Source organism: Rhinopithecus roxellana, chromosome 8, assembly GCF_007565055.1.
Source record: "Rhinopithecus roxellana isolate Shanxi Qingling chromosome 8, ASM756505v1, whole genome shotgun sequence".
In the NCBI taxonomy this organism is placed as follows: domain Eukaryota; kingdom Metazoa; phylum Chordata; class Mammalia; order Primates; family Cercopithecidae; genus Rhinopithecus; species Rhinopithecus roxellana.
In genome coordinates, this window is record NC_044556.1 from 89178395 (window position 1) to 89194964 (window position 16570).

The window sequence follows — 16570 nt, forward strand, 5'->3', positions numbered from 1 at the left end:
CCTGGGTGTGGCCCCTGGACTCCCCGTTGGCTCCTGAGACTGTCCCTGTCCAATCTTCTTTCCACTCCCCACTCCCACACCTGCCTGTCCTCCTCCCTTCCCTGCCTCAATGAATGGTGCCCCCACGTCTGATCTGTGGGGGCACCATTCATTGGGGCAGGGTCTAGGCAAGTGCAAGGTTCCGGTCTTGGTAATTAGAATGCTGGAGCCACTGACAAAGATTTCAGAGAAAGAAAGGATTTCTAAATTTGTTCTCGAGTAGGTTAAGGTTATTTCAAAATCAAGAGAAGGCTTTGATGGATCGGAATGTGAGTTGAGATAGCCACAACCTTTGTTATGTCAGTTGTGTGAAGTGTTTGTAAAATCACTATTTTATTTTTTAATTTTTAATTAATTAATTAATTATTGAGACAGAGTCTCGCTCTGTCGCTCAGGCTGTAGTGCAGTGGTGTGATCTCAGCTCACTGTAACCTCCACCTCCTGGCTTCAAGTGATTCTCCTGCCTCAGCCTCCCGAGTAGCTGGGATTACAGGCATGTGCCACCACACCTGGCTAATTTTGTACTTTTAGTAGAGACAGGGATTCTCCATGTTGGTCAGGCTGGTCTCAAACTCTCAACCTCAGGTAAGCCTCAGGATTACAAACGTGAGCCACCGCGCCCAGTTGCACAGCTCTTATAGCTATAAATTCCAGATCCTCTGGAGCTTTATTTTCTTCTCTAAGTATAGATGATTATTTTGATCACAGGTTTTATTATGATGCAAGTAGGATTGAAATAAAGCCCAATCACTATGCCCAGGAAAGTCAAAGTGTCAAGAACAGAAAGATTTCTGTATCAATTCTGAGAGGACAGGCACCACAGATACTAGAATCAGAATACATTTTATTTTTATTTTATTTCATTTTGTTTTTGAGACAGAATCTTGCTCTGTTGCCCAGGCTGGAATACAGTGGTGTGATCTCAGCTCACTGCAACTTCTGCCTCCCGGGTTTAAGCGATTCTCATGCCTCAACCTCCCGAGCAGCTGGAATTACAAGCGCACACCACAATGCCCAGCTAATTTTTGTATTTTTAGTAGAAACGCAGTCTCGCCATGTTGGCCAGGCTGGTCTTGAACTCCTGGCCTCAAGTGATCTGCCCACCTCAGCCTCCCAAAGTGCTGCGATTACAGGAGTGAGCCATGGTGCTGGCCCTGAAAGCATTTTAATCCTAGTTTCCCGTATTACTTAACCAAGATCTCTACCAAGTCATGGCCAACTCAAGCTCTTTCCTTAGTTTTACAATTAGGTTGACCTAATCTCTGTAGAACTTTCTGCTCCTTCCTCAATTTGCAGAGCTTTGATTAAAATGGAAAATTACAGCCGGGCCCAGTGGCTCATGCCTGTAATCCGAGCACTTTGGGAGGCTGAGGCTGCCGAATGACTTGAGGTCAGGAGTTCCAGACAAGTGTGGGCAACATGGCAAAACCCCATCTCTACTAAAAATACAAAAAATTAGCCTGGCATGGTGGCACATGCCTGTAATCCCAGTTACTCAAGATGCTGAGGCATGAGAATCGCTTGAACCTGGAAGGTGGAGGCTGCAGTGAGTTGAGATTCGGCCACTGCTCTCCAGCCTGGGTGACAGAGCAAGACTCCGTCTCAAAAATAATTAATTAAAATAAAATAGAAAATTACAAAATTACAGAAAAAAATGTGTTTTATTCATGTTTTACAAAGTCTTTATTATCTGGATTGGGGTTGCACAACCCACACTTAACCCCAGGTCTTAGGTCCATAGTGGTGGAGGAGTTTAGCCCAGATCCAGTGACAGGACAAGTAAACAATGACACATTGGGGTTTCTGCCCTCAGGTTACAGTATCTCCACATGTAAGTGCTTAGAATATAGTGCAGCGAATAATAAGAATAGAGAAAACTGAGCAAGGGCTCCCCAGTGGCCAAGGATTCTCATTCCTGAGAAGCACAAACTAGGTGAGGTAACTTGTCAAGGGAAGCAAATTCAGGGCTCACTAGAGAGCACAGAGCATTTGTTCTTCAGCAGTTCAGTCATCGCCAGCTCTTCTGGTACCCTAGAACACTTCAGAAACACACACAAGTCAAGTCCCTCGGTGGCTACACCAGGCGCCTATGGCTGGAGTCCCCTTGGCACGAGCGCCCCATCCGAGGCACAGCTGCACTTCTGCACCCTCATGTTGGGCAGGCTGACCACCTGGGGCCTGGTCCTGCCTCCCTCCTTGATGCTGACGATCATGGGCAGCGAGGCAGTCTCTGAGGCGATGCACTGTCGTGGCCCCAGAAACGGCCACTTGAAGGCCAGGGCCTCCGGCGGCTGCTGGCAGGTGCCCACACACTCATAAGCCAGGAAGCCCGGGGGCTCCAGCACCCAGTTCTCGGCCCACTTCATCCCCTGCAGGTCAATGTACATCTCCTGGCGGCAGCAACGGGTGCCCTCGGTCACTGGTGCTTCAGGGTCACAGTCGCCCTGAGCTCTGTGTGGGCAAAGAGAGCAGGGTCAGCAGTCATCTGGGATGGAGATTTATGATCCATCTCTCAACTTCAAAAAGCTGGATGTTTGTGATATAGGATAGACAGCTACAAATAACTTGAAAATTAATAACTGATATTTACTGAGGACCTCCTAAGAGTCAGAGGAAGAATTGTATACATTGTCTTATTCATTCCCAGAGCACTCTGAAAAGTTGTCCATTTCAAAACAAATTTAATTGCCTCTCTGTCTCTTTATTCCGGCTCACCAGTTTAACCCTCAGCACCTACCCGTAGTCTCCGAGGTCCAGGGTGTGCAGCTCCAGCTGGGGCTCCCCAAGCCCGGCCGGCGCCCCCTGCGAGGCAAAGCGGACCAGCTTGTGGGCGCCGGACGCTAGCGGGCCCGGATGCTCCGTCTGCACCGACACCTGTAGCAGCAGCGGCTGCCGGGGCCGGCTCAGCTGCTGCCAGAAGTTCACGGCCTCGGTCACGTCGAAGACCTTCCAGCCGCTCTCGTGGGCGGACACCAGCCTGAGACACGACAGACACCCAGCGCCGCGTGAGGGCGGGGACTGGGACGGGCCCCGAGGGCCCCGCCCCGTCCCCCGCGTCCCCGCCCCCAAGCCAGGCCGAGCAGCCCCCTCCCCCTGCCCTGCGCGCCCGCGCGACCCCCACCTGGAGTCGATGAGAGAAGTGCGGTTGGAGCCGTCGTCGCGGACGCGAAGCCACTCGACAGTCACCCGGGCCCAGGCGCTGCGCGGGGACAGCCGCCCGTGCCTGTGCAGCGCGGCCTTGGGGACCGGCTCCTGGAAGAGCCGCAGTATGGCCTGCACCAGCTCGCTGTTGGGCGGCAGCCGCTGCTCCATGCCGAACACCAGCAAGTGCGTGCTGGCCTCCGACGCCAGGAACCTGCCGGCCACCTCTGGGGACAAGAGCAGGGTCAGCGGAGCCTCCCTGGACTCCAGGGGAGCTCTGAGGATGGCAGGGCCACTGAGCTGGCAGCCAGGCCAGGAGACACCGGCCCCTGTTCTATCTCTGGGGCAAACCCAGTTTAAAAATCTCCCTTGGATCTGGACCTTGTTTAGTAATCATCTCAATCCAGCATGCAGGGGCACCTGTGGGACCCTGGGCTAGCAAGTTTGCCTCAGCTGAGATGCTGGGAGCAGAATCCTAGCCTGGCCTTGGGTCTAGCTCTGCGCACTGAGGAGCTAGGGAGGTGAGAGGCTGCGGGAGGATTCAGGCCCAGCTGCACCCCTGACAGCCAAGTATAACCCAGGTAGTCTACTTAAATTAAGTGCAGTATTTTCCAGTTACCCAAACACGCTTCTATTTACAATGACTTATTTTGATGTTCACAATGCTGGAAGATGGGCAAGACATAGCCATACCCCAGTTCCACATGAGCGAATGGTTGTGAGATGATTTTAAAGCAATATACTCCAAGTAGAGCTCAGACCAGAGTGGCAGTATGAAAACAGACCCCGGGAGTCCTGACTGCGTCCACCACTGCATGCTGAGGCCCTGCCATCCTCACAGGCCCGGCCCCACCTCACTGCCCTTTAGACCATGGCCCTCACCCAGCCTCCCACAGACCTCTGCAAGGCCAGGAGCCCTTTGACGCCACCGGAGTGGGCACATCTGACCTGCCCCACGGGACCAGGGGCAGCAGGGAGGGAGGGCCTCACCTCGGAAGCTCTGGCTGAATCTCTTGCCGCGGGAGCGGTCCCCGTGGCTGCGCTGCAGCAGGGTCACATATTGGGCCCTCACGTGGGCGGGCATGACCAGCTCCTCCATGTCAGCCCTGTCCAGTACGGGTGCCTCGCTGAGCTGCAGCTGCCGCAGCAGGCTGCCCAGGAGCTGCTCCCCGGTCAGGGCCGCCCCGGGGCCGGCCAGGGGCAGCACCCAGAGTGCGCAGCAGAGCCACAGGGGTCGCATGGCACTGTCTGGAAGGAGCAGTGGGCAGAATGGGAATGTCCCTTGAGATGGCTGAAGGAGGGTGTCAGGCAGCTGGATGTGCTGAGAGCCAAGCCTGGGCAGCTTTATAGCCTGGGGTGGAGGGAGGAGGTAGGGAGTGGGGAGGGAGGGAGGGAAGTCACACCCCTGGGACCTCCTAGGAGCTCACAGCCAGACAGGTCCCGGAGCTGGGAGGAGGGGCTGTCTAGATAGGACAAGTCTGTCTGGGCTGTGAACAGCTGGGTATGGCTGTCTGTACAATGGTCGTGAACCCCTAATGTGGGTTGAGGCCTGACCAGTTAAATTAAAAAGCTCATTTCCTAGAGTAGACATGGGGCTCTCATTCTCTGCAAGAGGCTCAGTTCCCCCAGTTGCTGGTAAGTGGACCTAGAGTCTTGTTCCTTGCTGCAACCAACCAATCGACAGGAACTAGAACGACTTGGGCAATGTAAGAGCCAATCCGGCCTGCAGGGATGAGCATCTGGGCCCCTGCTCAGAGGGTCCTGGGGCCTCATGAGATCCTGAGCTGGTGGTCCCCAGCTGTGAAACTAGACTTCCCACTGTTCTGGGGAGACCTTCCTAGGCAAGGGAGCCTGGGAGCATTTAGTACCAATGGGGTTTTGTCCAATAAGGAAGGAGCCTCATCCTCTCCCTCATCCCTGCTGTTCACAGAATTAAAGTTTAGAGTTGAAAGGAATATCCAGGCTACCTTCTCCCCCAATTTTTTTTTCTTTTGAGACAGAGTTTCATTCTTGTTGCCCAGGCTGGAGTGCAATGGCGCAGTCTTGGCTCACGGCAACCTCTCCCAATTTTTGAGCTGAAAAAAAAACTGAGGCTCAGAGACGTGTCAACTTCCTGAAGCTCACAAAGTTAATGATCAATGTCCATATAAAGTCAGGTCTTGGCCGGGCGCGGTGGCTCAAGCCTGTAATCCCAGCACTTTGGGAGGCCGAGACGGGCGGATCACGAGGTCAGGAGATCGAGACCATCCTGACTAACACAGTGAAACCCCGTCTCTACTAAAAATACAAAAACTAGCCGGGCGAGGTGGCGGGCGCCTGTAGTCCCAGCTACTCGGGAGGCTGAGGCGGGAGAATGGCGCAAACCCGGGAGGCGGAGCTTGCAGTGAGCTGAGATCCGGCCACTGCACTCCAGTCCGGGCGACAGAGCAAGACTCCGCCTCAAAAAAAAAATAAAATAAAATAAAGTCAGGTCTTGCAATTCACAAAGTTCTTGGCACACTCAAATTATTTACAGCCTAGTTTTGACCTATGCCCTAAAGGGAGTCAGGTGGTCTCAATCCAGGTGATCAGGTCTAGGCTGGGGCAGGGGGACAATCCCCCAAGACAGAGGACCTCTATCTTGAATGTGGATTTGTGATCTGGTTAAAGAGTTTTGCTGGGGAAATAAAACAATTGGGTGATCAGCCAGGGGTAGGGCTACCAGACAAAATACAAGACACTATTTGGGACATAATTATACTAAAAAATTCTTCATTGTCTACCTGACATTCAAATTTCACCAGAGTCCTATATTTTTATTTCTTTTTTCTTTTTTTGAGATGGAGTCTCACTCTAGTGCCCAGGCTGGAGTGCAGTGGCTGGATCTCGGCTCACTGCAAGCTCCGACTCCCGGGTTTACGCCATTCTCCTGCCTCAGCCTCCCGAGTAGCTGGGACTACAGGCGCCCGCCACCTTGCCCGGCTAGTTTTTTTTTTTTTTTTTTTTTTTTTTAAGTAGAGACGAGGTTTCACTTAAAAGTAGAGCCAGGATGGTCTCGATCTCATGACCTTGTGATCCGCCCGTCTCGGCCTCCCAAAGTGTTAGGATTATAGACTTGAGCCACCTCGCCCTTATTTTTCACATCTGGCAACGCTAGCCAGAGGTCAGAAAAAGAAAGCGAATGTGGATTGGGAGACTGTTTACAATGGTCTGAAGTGTTTCCAGGAGGGAGGGCAGCCCCACCCTTTGTCATGCAGAAGAAGGAGCCTGGCTTCCCCAACCATCCCCACCTGAGTCTGCCCAGATTGGGCTTGAGATGGTAAAGTGGACCCAGAACCAGATCTTCTATGGGAGGAGAGCGGGGCAAGGGAATGAGTGATCCCTACCCTGACTCAGAGCACATTTGGACCTGGCCCTGGGCCCAGAACTAAGGACACTGGAGGGCAGTGGGCTGGCCATGCTGGGGAGAGGGGGAGGGGGCCCAGGTAGGAAGGTGGATGAGGAGTGTGGCCCTGTGCCCTCGACCACACTCCTGCCCCTGGTGGTCCAGGATGTGACCCCCAACCAGAGGCCAGGTTGCCAAGTGAGGGCCATGGGAAAACGTAGGGGTCAGAGGTCATCCTGGGGCCTCCATGGACGGGGACGAGCTGGACTCAGGCCTGAGCTCTGAGGTCAGCGAAGCTAACAGTCCAGGAGTGGAGTGGTTTCTAAGTCAGAGCCCAGCATCTTGGGTCTCCAGGGTGGCTTTTGCCCCCTTCCTGGGAAGGGGCAGATACTTCTGAGAGTGCTCAGGAAATGCCCCAAGGCCAGTCCAGGTGTCCTGGGCTGCCCCAACCCACACCATCAACCTCCCTGACCCCAGGCCTGGGGGCCCATGTGGCTCCTTGGTGGTTCCAGGCACCCCCTGTGTGGGCCCTTCCTCTTCTCCCAGAGTAGCTCAGACTCTGGCATCATGGGGGGCCTTCCCTGGGGCTCCATCTGGGCTGAGGAGGGTGGGAAACAAACCAGGAATAGGGACTCGTTTTAGTTCATCCAGCGCCTTTGTATGGTGGGCACATCTTGCGAGACACCAACAACTCAAGCATGGCCTGGCAAGGACCTTCTGTCTCTTGGTGATGTTTGTTCAGTGTTCCAAGCTATGGACCCTGGGAACGGCCAACCTGGATGTTTCATTCCGTTTAACTATGAAGAACATCAGGCCCCTGGCCCGTTACTTGAAACACAGTCTGTACAAGGAACAGAGGTCCATTGTTTTGAGGTAGGTGGAGGCTGCTAAGTAGAGGTTGCTAGATGGAAGTTGCAATGTGAAGGTTTTGGGCTGGGCATGGTGGCTCACGCCTATAATCCCAGCACTTTGGGAGGCCAAGGTGAGTGGATTACTTGAGGTCAGGAATTCGAGCCCAGCCTGGCCAACATAGCAAAACCTTGACTCTACCAAAAGTACAAAAATTAGCTGGGCTTGGTGGAGGACACCTGTAGTCCCAGCTACTCGGGAGGCCGAGATAGGAGATGTGCTTGAACCCGGGAGGCAGAGGTTGCAGTGAGCTGAGATTGCACCACTGCACTCCAGCCTGGGTAACAGAGTGAGATTCTGTCTCAAAAAAACCCAACCAAACAAACAAACAAAAGTTGCAATGTAAAGATTTCTACATAATTTGCATGCTTTTCACAAATAGCAGCGGTTGCTCTTGTCCAACCTGCCTCTCCTGGACTTCCCCCTGTGCGTAAGTCCCTTGAATAAAGCTCGTGTCTCACCTGCTGTCTCTGGGTCTTTTCTTTGGTCTCTCCAAGGTGGTACCTTCCCAGCTTGCCTGCTTGGGGGTCCAGCATGACACCCTTCTTGGCAAGAGCGAGTTCAAACCTTGCTATGCCACTCACATTTACTAGCTGTGTGGCCTCTGGCAGGTTTTCTTTTACTTTTTCAAATTAATTTTTTTAATTGGCCGGGCGCGTTGGCTCACGCCTGTAATCCCAGAACTTTGGGAGGCCGAGACGGGCGGATCACGAGGTCAGGAGATCGAGACCATCCTGGCTAACACGGTGAAACCCCGTCTCTACTAAAAATACATTTTAAAAAATTAGCCGGGCGCGGTGGCGGGCGCCTGTAGTCCCAGCTACTTGGGAGGCTGAGGCAGGAGAATGGTGTGAACCCAGGGAGCGGAGCTTGCAGTGAGCGGAGATCACGCCACTGCACTCCAGCCTGGGCAACAGAGCAAGACTCCATCTCAAAAAAAAAATTTTTTTTTAATTATTCTTTTTTATTTATTTATTTATTTTGAGAGGGAGTTTCACTCTTGTTGCCCAGGTTGGAGTGCAATGGTGTGATCCTGGCTCACTGCAACCTCCGCCTCCTGGGTTCAAGCGATTCTCCTGCCTCAGCCTCCTGAGTAGCTGGGATTACAGGCGCCTGCCACCATGCCTAATTTTTTTGTATTTTTAGTAGAGACGGGGGTTTCACCGTGTTGGCCAGTCTGGTCCCAAACTCCTGGCCTCAAGTGATCTGCCCCCCTCGGCCTCCCAAAATTCTGGGATTGCAAGCATGAGCCACCACGCCTGGCCATATTTTTTAATTTTTTTTCTGAGACAGGGTCTCACTATGTTGGCCAGGTTGGTCTTGAACTCTTGGCCTCAAGCCATTCTCCTACCTTGGCTTCCCAAAGTGCTAGGATTATAAATGTGAGCTACCACACCCAGCCACTGGCAGGTTTTCCACATTCTTCAATACGTTTCCACCTATAAAATGGGAATAATGTATTTTTCTTGCAGTGTTTGTGTTAATGGAGATGTCTACAGAGTGCCTAGCACAGCCTCCTGGTACACACTAGGTGCTCAATAAATAGTAGGAGTCTCTCTTACTGTTACTAATTTTTTAAATGTTTAAATTTTTTAAATTGTGTGTTAGCATTGTTTCTTTTTTTTCTTTTCTCTTTTTTTTTTTTTTTTTTTTTTTTTTTTTTGAGACGGAGTCTCGTTCTGTCGCCCAGGCTGGAGTGCAGTGGCCGGATCTCAGCTCACTGCAAGCTCCACCTCCCGGGTTTACTCCATTCTCCTGCCTCAGCCTCCGGAGTAGCTGGGACTACAGGCGCCCGCCACCTCACCCGGCTAGTTTTTTTTGTATTTTTTAGTAGAGACGGGGTTTCACCGTGTTCACCAGGATGGTCTCGATCTCCTGACCTCGTGATCCGCCCGTCTCGGCCTCCCAAAGTGCTGGGATTACAGGCTTGAGCCACCGCGCCCGGCCTCCTTTTTCTTTTTTGTCTTCTGGTGTTGAAACTGAATTGTTTTGTTTTTGTTTGTAATTAATACAAATAGCACAACTTTCAAAAGATAGGAAAGGGAATATGGAAGAATGTCAGTCTCTTTTTGTTCCTCATCTGCACATTTCTATTTTATCTTTATTTATTTATTTTTTGAGACAGGGTCTCACTCTGTTGTCCAGCCTGGAGTGCAGTGGTGCCATCTCAGCTCACTGCAGCCTCAACCTTCTGGGCTCAAGGGGTCTTCCCACCTCAGTCTCCCGAGTAACTGGAACCATAGATGTGCACCACCACACCCAGCTGAATTATTATTATTATTATTGTTGTTGTTGTTGTTATTTTGAGATGGAGTCTCACTGTGTTGCCTAGGCTGGAGTGCAGTGGCAGAATCTCAGCTCACTGCAACCTCCAACCTCCTGGGTTCAAGAGATTCTCCTCCTCTGGGGTTCAAGAGATTCTGCTGTCTTAGCCTCCCAAGTAGCTGGGATTACAGGCACCCACCACCACGCCTGGCTAATTTTTGTATTTTTAGTAGAAATGGGGTTTCACGATGTTGGCCAGGCTGGTCTCAAACTCCTGACCTCAGGTGATCTGCCCATCTCAGCCCCGCAAAGTGCTGGGATTACAGACATAAGCCACCGTGCCCAGACAAAATTTTTTATACTTCATAGAGAGGAAGTCTTGCTGTGTTGCCCAGACTGGTCTCGAACTCCTGGGCACAAGTAATTCTCCTGTCTCAACCTCTGGAGAAGCTGGGAACATAGGTATGTGCCATCATGCTCAGCTTATATTTCTGCTTTTGAGAACTGTTTGTTCATATCTTGTGTCAATTTTCTATTGAGTTGTTTTTCCTTACTGATTTGTAGACACTCTTTCTATATCAGGGACATTAGCCTTTTCTCTGTTATATGCATTGCAAATATTTCTCCCATGTATAATTTGTGTTTTATACTTTGTTTATGCTGTTTTTTAGTCATACTCTAATGTTTTTATTGAATTATTTTAAATTCACAGATTAGGAAGCATTGGCATTTTCTCATCTAAGAACACAGTTTGCCTTTCCTCTTGTTTGTCTTATGTCTTGCATATAACTTGTTAAAACATCTTATATATAATTTGTTAAATCATCTCCTGGGTAGTTTGCTTTTAATTTGTATTGGAGATGGGATTTTTTTTAATACCATCACACTGCTTAAGTGTTGTTTGCGTCATTAAGACTTGATTTCTTTTTCTTTTTCTTTTTCTTTTTTTTTTTTTTTGAGACGGAGTCTCGCTGTCACCCAGGCTGGAGTACAGTGGCTGGATCTCAGCTCACTGCAAGCTCCGCCTCCCGGGTTCACACCATTCTCCTGCCTCAGTCTCCCGAGTAGCTGGGACTACAGGCACCGGCCACCACGCCCGGCTAGTTTTTGTATTTTTTAGTAGAGACGGGGTTTCACCGTGTTAGTCAGGATGGTCTTGATCTCCTGACCTCGTGATCTGCCCGTCTTGGCCTCTCAAAGTGCTGGGATTACAGGCTTGAGCCACCGCACCAGGCCTGATTTCTTTTTCTTTCTTTTTTTTTTTTTTTTTTGAGACAGAGTCACTCTGTCACCCAGGCTGGAGTGTAGTGGCACGATCTCTGCCCACTGCCACCTCCACCTCCTAGGTTCAAGTGATTCTCCTGCCTCAGCCTCTAAGTAGCTGGGATTACAGGCACACACCACCACACCTGGCTGTTTTTTAGTTTTAGTAGAGACAGGGTTTCATAGTCTTGAACTCCTGACCTCAAGTGATCCACCAGCCTAGGCCTCCCAAAGTGCTGGGATTACAGGCATGAGTCACTGTGCCCAGCCTGAAGATTTGAGGCTATGGTACCAATTGGTACATAGAAGTCTTCTTCAAATTTCTTACAAACAATAAGACATTCCAGTAAACTGAGTTCAAAATTGGTACATAGAAGACTTGACTGGAACTTCTTATTGTTTGTAATAGTTCTTAGTTGATTTCTTGCATTTTCTAGGTACAAAATCTTAATATTTGCTACTAATAATTTAATTCCTCTTTTTCAAAGTTTATTCCTCTGGGTTTTTTTTTCTTTTTTCTATGTCTAACTCCATTAGTTAGTAGCTTTTCTACAACAATAGTCAGTAAAAGTGATGACAGTGGATAGCATTGTTTTATTCCTGGTTTTAATAGGACTCCTTTACTATTTACCCATTGAGTATGAGCTTTATGGTTGAGCTAAATACATTTTATCATGGTAAGGAAGAATCCATAATAGAAGTTTTTAAAAATCGAGAACGGGCTGGGTGCGGTGGCTCACGCCTGTAATCCCAGCACTTTGGGAGGCTGAGGCGGACAGATCACGAGGTCAAGAGTTCAAGACCAGCCTGACCAACATAGTGAAACCCCGTCTCTACTAAAAATACAAAAATTAGCTGGGCGTAGTGGCGTGCGCCTGTAATCCCAGCTATTTGGGAGGCTGGGGCAGGAGAATCGCTTGAACCCAAGAGGCAGAGGTTGCAGTGAGCCGAGATCACACCATTGCATTCCAGTCTGGGTGACAAAAAAAAAAAAAAAAAAATTGAGAACGGGCCAGGCATGGTGGCTCATGACTTAAATTCCAGCACTTTGAGAGTCCAGGGCAGAAGGATTGCTTGAAGCCAAGAGTTCAAGACCAGCCTGGGCAACATAGCAAGACCCCCATCTCTACAAAAATTTTTTTAAATTAGTCAGGTGTGGTGGTGTGCACCTGGCTACTCAGGAGGCTAAGACAGGAGGATCACTTGAACTCAGGAGTTTAAGGCTGCAGTTAGCTATGATTGTGCCACGGCACTCCAGCCTGGGTGACAGAGTGAGACCCTGTTTCTAAATAATAATAATAATAATAATAATAATAATGGATGTTGAATAAAACCAATTTGATGAATATCTGGAGCAGTGAGAACTCTCAAATATCACTGGTGAGAGCGTAAAGTGCTACACCACACAGAGAACTCGGCAGTATTTACTACAGTTCACGATACCACGTAAACTTAAGACCCAGTGGCCAGGCAACACGGCTCATGTCTATAATCCCAACACTTTGGGATGCTGAGGTGTAAGGATGGCTTGAGGCCAGGAGTTCAAGACCAGCCTCAGCAACAGAGCAAGACCTCATGTCTATTATAAAAAAAAATCAAGGCCGGGCGCGGTGGCTCAAGCCTGTAATCCCAGCACTTTGGGAGGCCGAGACGGGCGGATCACGAGGTCAGGAGATCGAGACCATCCTGGCTAACATGGTGAAACCCCGTCTCTACTAAAAATAGAAAAAACTAGCCGGGCGAGGTGGCGGGCGCCTGTAGTCCCAGCTACTCAGGAGGCTGAGGCAGGAGAATGGCGTGAACCCGGGAGGCGGAGCTTGCAGTGAGCCGAGATTGCGCCACTGCACTCCAGTCTGGGCGACAGAGCGAGACTCCGCCTCAAAAAAAAAAAAAAAAAAAAAAAAAAAAAAAAAAAAAAAAAAAAAAAAAAAAAAAATCAGCCAGGTGTGGTAGAACACACCTGTAGTACTCCCAGCTACCCGGGAGGCTGAGGTGGGAGGATTGCTTGAGCCCAGGAGTTCTAGGTTACAGTGAGCCATAATTGCACCACTGCAATATAGCAGCCTGGGCAACAGAGCAAGACCCTATCTCTTAAAAACAAAAAGGGGCAGGGCACAGTGGCTCACGCCTCTAATCCCAGCACTTTGGGAGGCCGAGGCAGGCGAATCACCTGAGGTCAGGAGTTCATGACCAGCATGGCCAACATGGTGAAAGCCCATCTCTATTAAAATTACAAAAATTAGCTGGCCTGGTGGCGGGTGCCTGTAATCCCAGCTACTCAGGAGGCTGAGGCAAAAGAATCGCTTGAACCCCCGGGGGGGCGGCACAGAGGTTGCAGTGAGCCGAGATCATGCCACTGCACTTCCAGCCAGAGCAAGAGAGTGAGATTCCATTTCAAAAAAAAAGAAAGAAAGAAAAAAGGCACAGTCATTTCATTCAGTTGGAAATGCATGCATAAGATTGATGATACAGCAGCATTGTTTATGAGTCCAAACTGAAGCAACTCACCAAAAATATCCATCAACACTGTAAAGCACAAATAAAATGTAGTGTAGTCTTATGGAATACTTTGTGGCAAAGAAAATGAACCAAAACTGTCTACAACATTGGCAAATGTCACAAACAGAACATTGAACAGAAGCCAGACATGAAAGATGAATATGATTCCATTTATTTAAAATTCAAAACCATGCAGAAGTAGAGTGTGTAGAGATGGATTTGTTTGCTTTCGTGGGAAGGAAAAAAAGTCATTTGCTAATTAGTAGTGATAACTCTACTCCTCGTTTCTAATATTTACACCTCTGATTTTCTTCTACAGTTACTCATTTTGATTATTTGCAGTCATTGTATACAAACTTTTCAGGAAATACCCTCAGGCATGCAGAGAGCTGGAGGTGGAAATTATAAGAGGACCTATGTCCCCTTTATTTAGGGACCTATCCCACCAACACTCTGCCCTCCTAGCCCCAGGGCCTCAATGGGACATCTATCTCCTGCCTGAGCGACCACAGTCCAGCCCAGCGTTTCAACACCACCCAGCAGCAACAGAAGCAAGTTGTCCCCTAGCAGATGAAGTGGGTGCCACTGGCTTCCCGATCTCCCTAGATCCAGGCCTGCCCTTTGTGTGGGGAGCTGCCCCCATCTGCCCAGGCTCATGCAGTTAGGCTTGGTTTGTTTGTTCTCTTTGTGGCTTAAGTCATACCTCAGCTCTGCCTATCAGTGAACCACTTCCTGCTGGGGAAAACACCTAGATGGTGTTTTGATTCCACCACATCTCTGTGGCAGCTACACACTACCTTGTGCCAGAGTAAAAGTGATTTCATGATTGATGGCTGCTCCTGCCACTCTCTCCACATCTGACACTTTGGCCTCGACTTTCCCTCCTTCCACACCTCCTGAAAGCTGCTGCTTCCCAGTGGCTCCATCCAAAAACATCTCCTTTCCCTTTTTAAAGAAAAGACTTTCCAGGATTGATAAATGACAAAGAAGGCCAGGTGCAGTGGCTCACACCTGTAATCCCAGCACTTTGGAAGGCCAAAGTGAGCAGATCACCTGAGGTCAGGAGTTCGAGACCAGCCTGGGCAACATGGTAAAACCCTGTCTCTACTAAAAATACAAAAAATCAGCCAGGTGTGATGGCAGGTGCCTGTAATTCCAGCTTACTTGGGAGGCTGAGGCACGAGAATCGCTTGAACCCGGGAGGCAGAGATTGCAATGAGCCAAGATCGCATCACTACACTCCAACTTGGTCAATAGAGGGAGAACTTGTCTCAAAAAAAAAAAAAAAAAAAAGTTCAAAAAAAAAAAAAAAAAAAAAAACACTCACATAAACCAGTCCCTGTCCTCAAATCTTGCCTTGAAGAAGGAACTTCTAGAAGCCTTCCATCTCCATAAACTCCTCTTCCGGCCTCCCCTTCTCTTCAATTACTTAAGCAAATATTTGTTGATGATTTTGCCCCTTTTCAGTATCCTGAATGAACCTGAGGAGACAGGGGCAACCTCAACAACAGGAAGTACAGGTGCATTTCAGGGACCTGGGACAGGCAGGCACTCCTCAAAGGCGAGTTTCGGAACCCGCAGGTGCCCGAGCTGCCCTTGCAGTGGCTGGTTCCGCAGTCACCTTCAGGAAGCCTGGTTTCTCCCCTCGCTTCACTTTTCTCCTTCACTGTCCCCCATGCCCTGAGAGGAAGGCATTGTTGACATTTCATAAAGGAGGCCCAGAGCATCTAAGATCCTTGCCCAAGGTTGCAGATTGTTAACGAGAGCACTATGGGGGGCAGGGGAGGAGTAATCCTAGCTGGGTGATCTTGGACGAATTCATCATCTGCCAGTGCCAGCTTCCTTATCTATGAGATGGGGGCATCAATTCTATCTATGCCCCGAGCGCGTAGTGAAGATTACCTGCATGCCAGCCAACCACACGGAGCCATCTTGGGCAACAAGGTCCAGCTCTTTCGGAATCCAGCCTCTCCCGGCTTCACCAACTGACTTGTGGACGGCCTATCAGAGGGAGGGTCAGCGACTTGTCCAGGGCCACACAGCTAGTGAGTGGCACACTGGAGACTGAACTCAGAACTCTCACTCTTGCCAGGAAGGGGCTGGATGACCTGAAACATGGGTCTTTATTCCTGCCTTGTTCACCACTGTCCTCATGGGAGTCTGAGCTACTCAAGGACAACAGTGAAGGCCCACACAGGGCATGTCTGGAAACCACATGGGCCCCCAGGCCTGGGGTCAGGGAGGTGGACGGTGTGGGTTGGAGCAGCCCAAGACACCTGGACTGGCCTTTGGCATTTCCTGAGCACTCTCAGTAGTGTCTGCCCCTGCCCAGGGAGGGGACAAAAGCCACCCTGGAGACCCCAGATGCTGGGCTCTGACTTAGAAGCCACTCCACTCCTGGACTCATAGCTTTGCTGACCTCAGAGCCCAGGCCTGAGTCCAGCTCGCCCCACCCATGGAGGCCCCAGGATGACCTCTGACCCCCATGTTTTCCCATGGCCCTCCCCTGGCAACCTGGCCTCTGGTTGGGGTCACATCCTGGCCTATCAGGGGCAGGATGGTGCCCGAGGGCACAAGGTCCCACTACTCATCTGCCTCCTCCCTGCATCATGTCCTCAAGTTCAGTCCCAGGGCTGGGCCCTCCGTCAGGATGGTGAGCTTCCTCTCGCTCTCCCATTCCCTGCCCCTTTGCCCAACAGGACAGCAGATCTGGCTTCAGGATGACTTCACAATTCCTGGCCTTTTGGGCCCTATCACATCCTGCAGACCAGCCAGATCCCCCACCCCCACCCACCCACAGGCCTAGGAGGCCAGGCTCCTTCCTCTGCATGACAAAGGACGGGGCTGCCCTCCCTCCTGAGGTGGCAACAGTACATTGTAAACAGTCTCCCAATCCACATACGCTTTATTCTGGCTGATTGCCCAATTATTTTATTTCCCCAGCAAAATTCTTGAACCCATTGGAAATCTACATTCAGGAAAGAGGTCTGTGTTTGCAAAGGGATAATAGGTCTGAGGGCTTTGCCCTCAGTCTGCCCCTACTGATCCCCCTTCCCCTGGTCCACACCCAGTCAGTACCGTGAATTAATT

The 16570-nt window shown here is 50.2% G+C and overlaps 1 protein-coding gene across 2 annotated transcripts; it reads right to left on the reverse strand.

The window, feature by feature from the left end:
- Window positions 1–1685: 1685 nt before the first annotated feature.
- On the reverse strand, window positions 1686–16198 carry LOC104677103 (left-right determination factor 1). Of its 2 annotated transcripts, none has more exons than XM_030936080.1 (5): window positions 15383–16198; window positions 4171–4531; window positions 3161–3407; window positions 2777–3016; window positions 1686–2490 (listed from the first exon to the last, which is right to left on the reverse strand). In XM_030936080.1, the coding sequence occupies exons 1-5, from the start codon at window positions 15386–15388 to the stop codon at window positions 2127–2129; spliced, it is 1218 nt and encodes a 405-aa protein (XP_030791940.1). In that variant the 5' UTR covers window positions 15389–16198; the 3' UTR covers window positions 1686–2126. The 2 variants fall into 2 exon arrangements, with proteins under 2 accessions (XP_030791940.1, XP_010380369.1); XM_010382067.2 differs by lacking the exon at window positions 15383–16198 and having other exon boundaries at window positions 3161–3276; window positions 3379–3407; window positions 4171–4420.
- Window positions 16199–16570: the final 372 nt, after the last annotated feature.

Excerpts from the sequence above, each read along its gene's own strand:
- LOC104677103 (XM_030936080.1), bottom strand. Across the intron at positions 3,017-3,160 it reads ACTTCTCTCATCGACTCCAG|GCTGGTGTCCGCCCACGAGA; the intron begins GTGGGGGTCGCG and ends GTCGTGTCTCAG. Across the intron at positions 2,491-2,776 it reads CTGGACCTCGGAGACTACGG|AGCTCAGGGCGACTGTGACC; the intron begins GTAGGTGCTGAG and ends TTGCCCACACAG.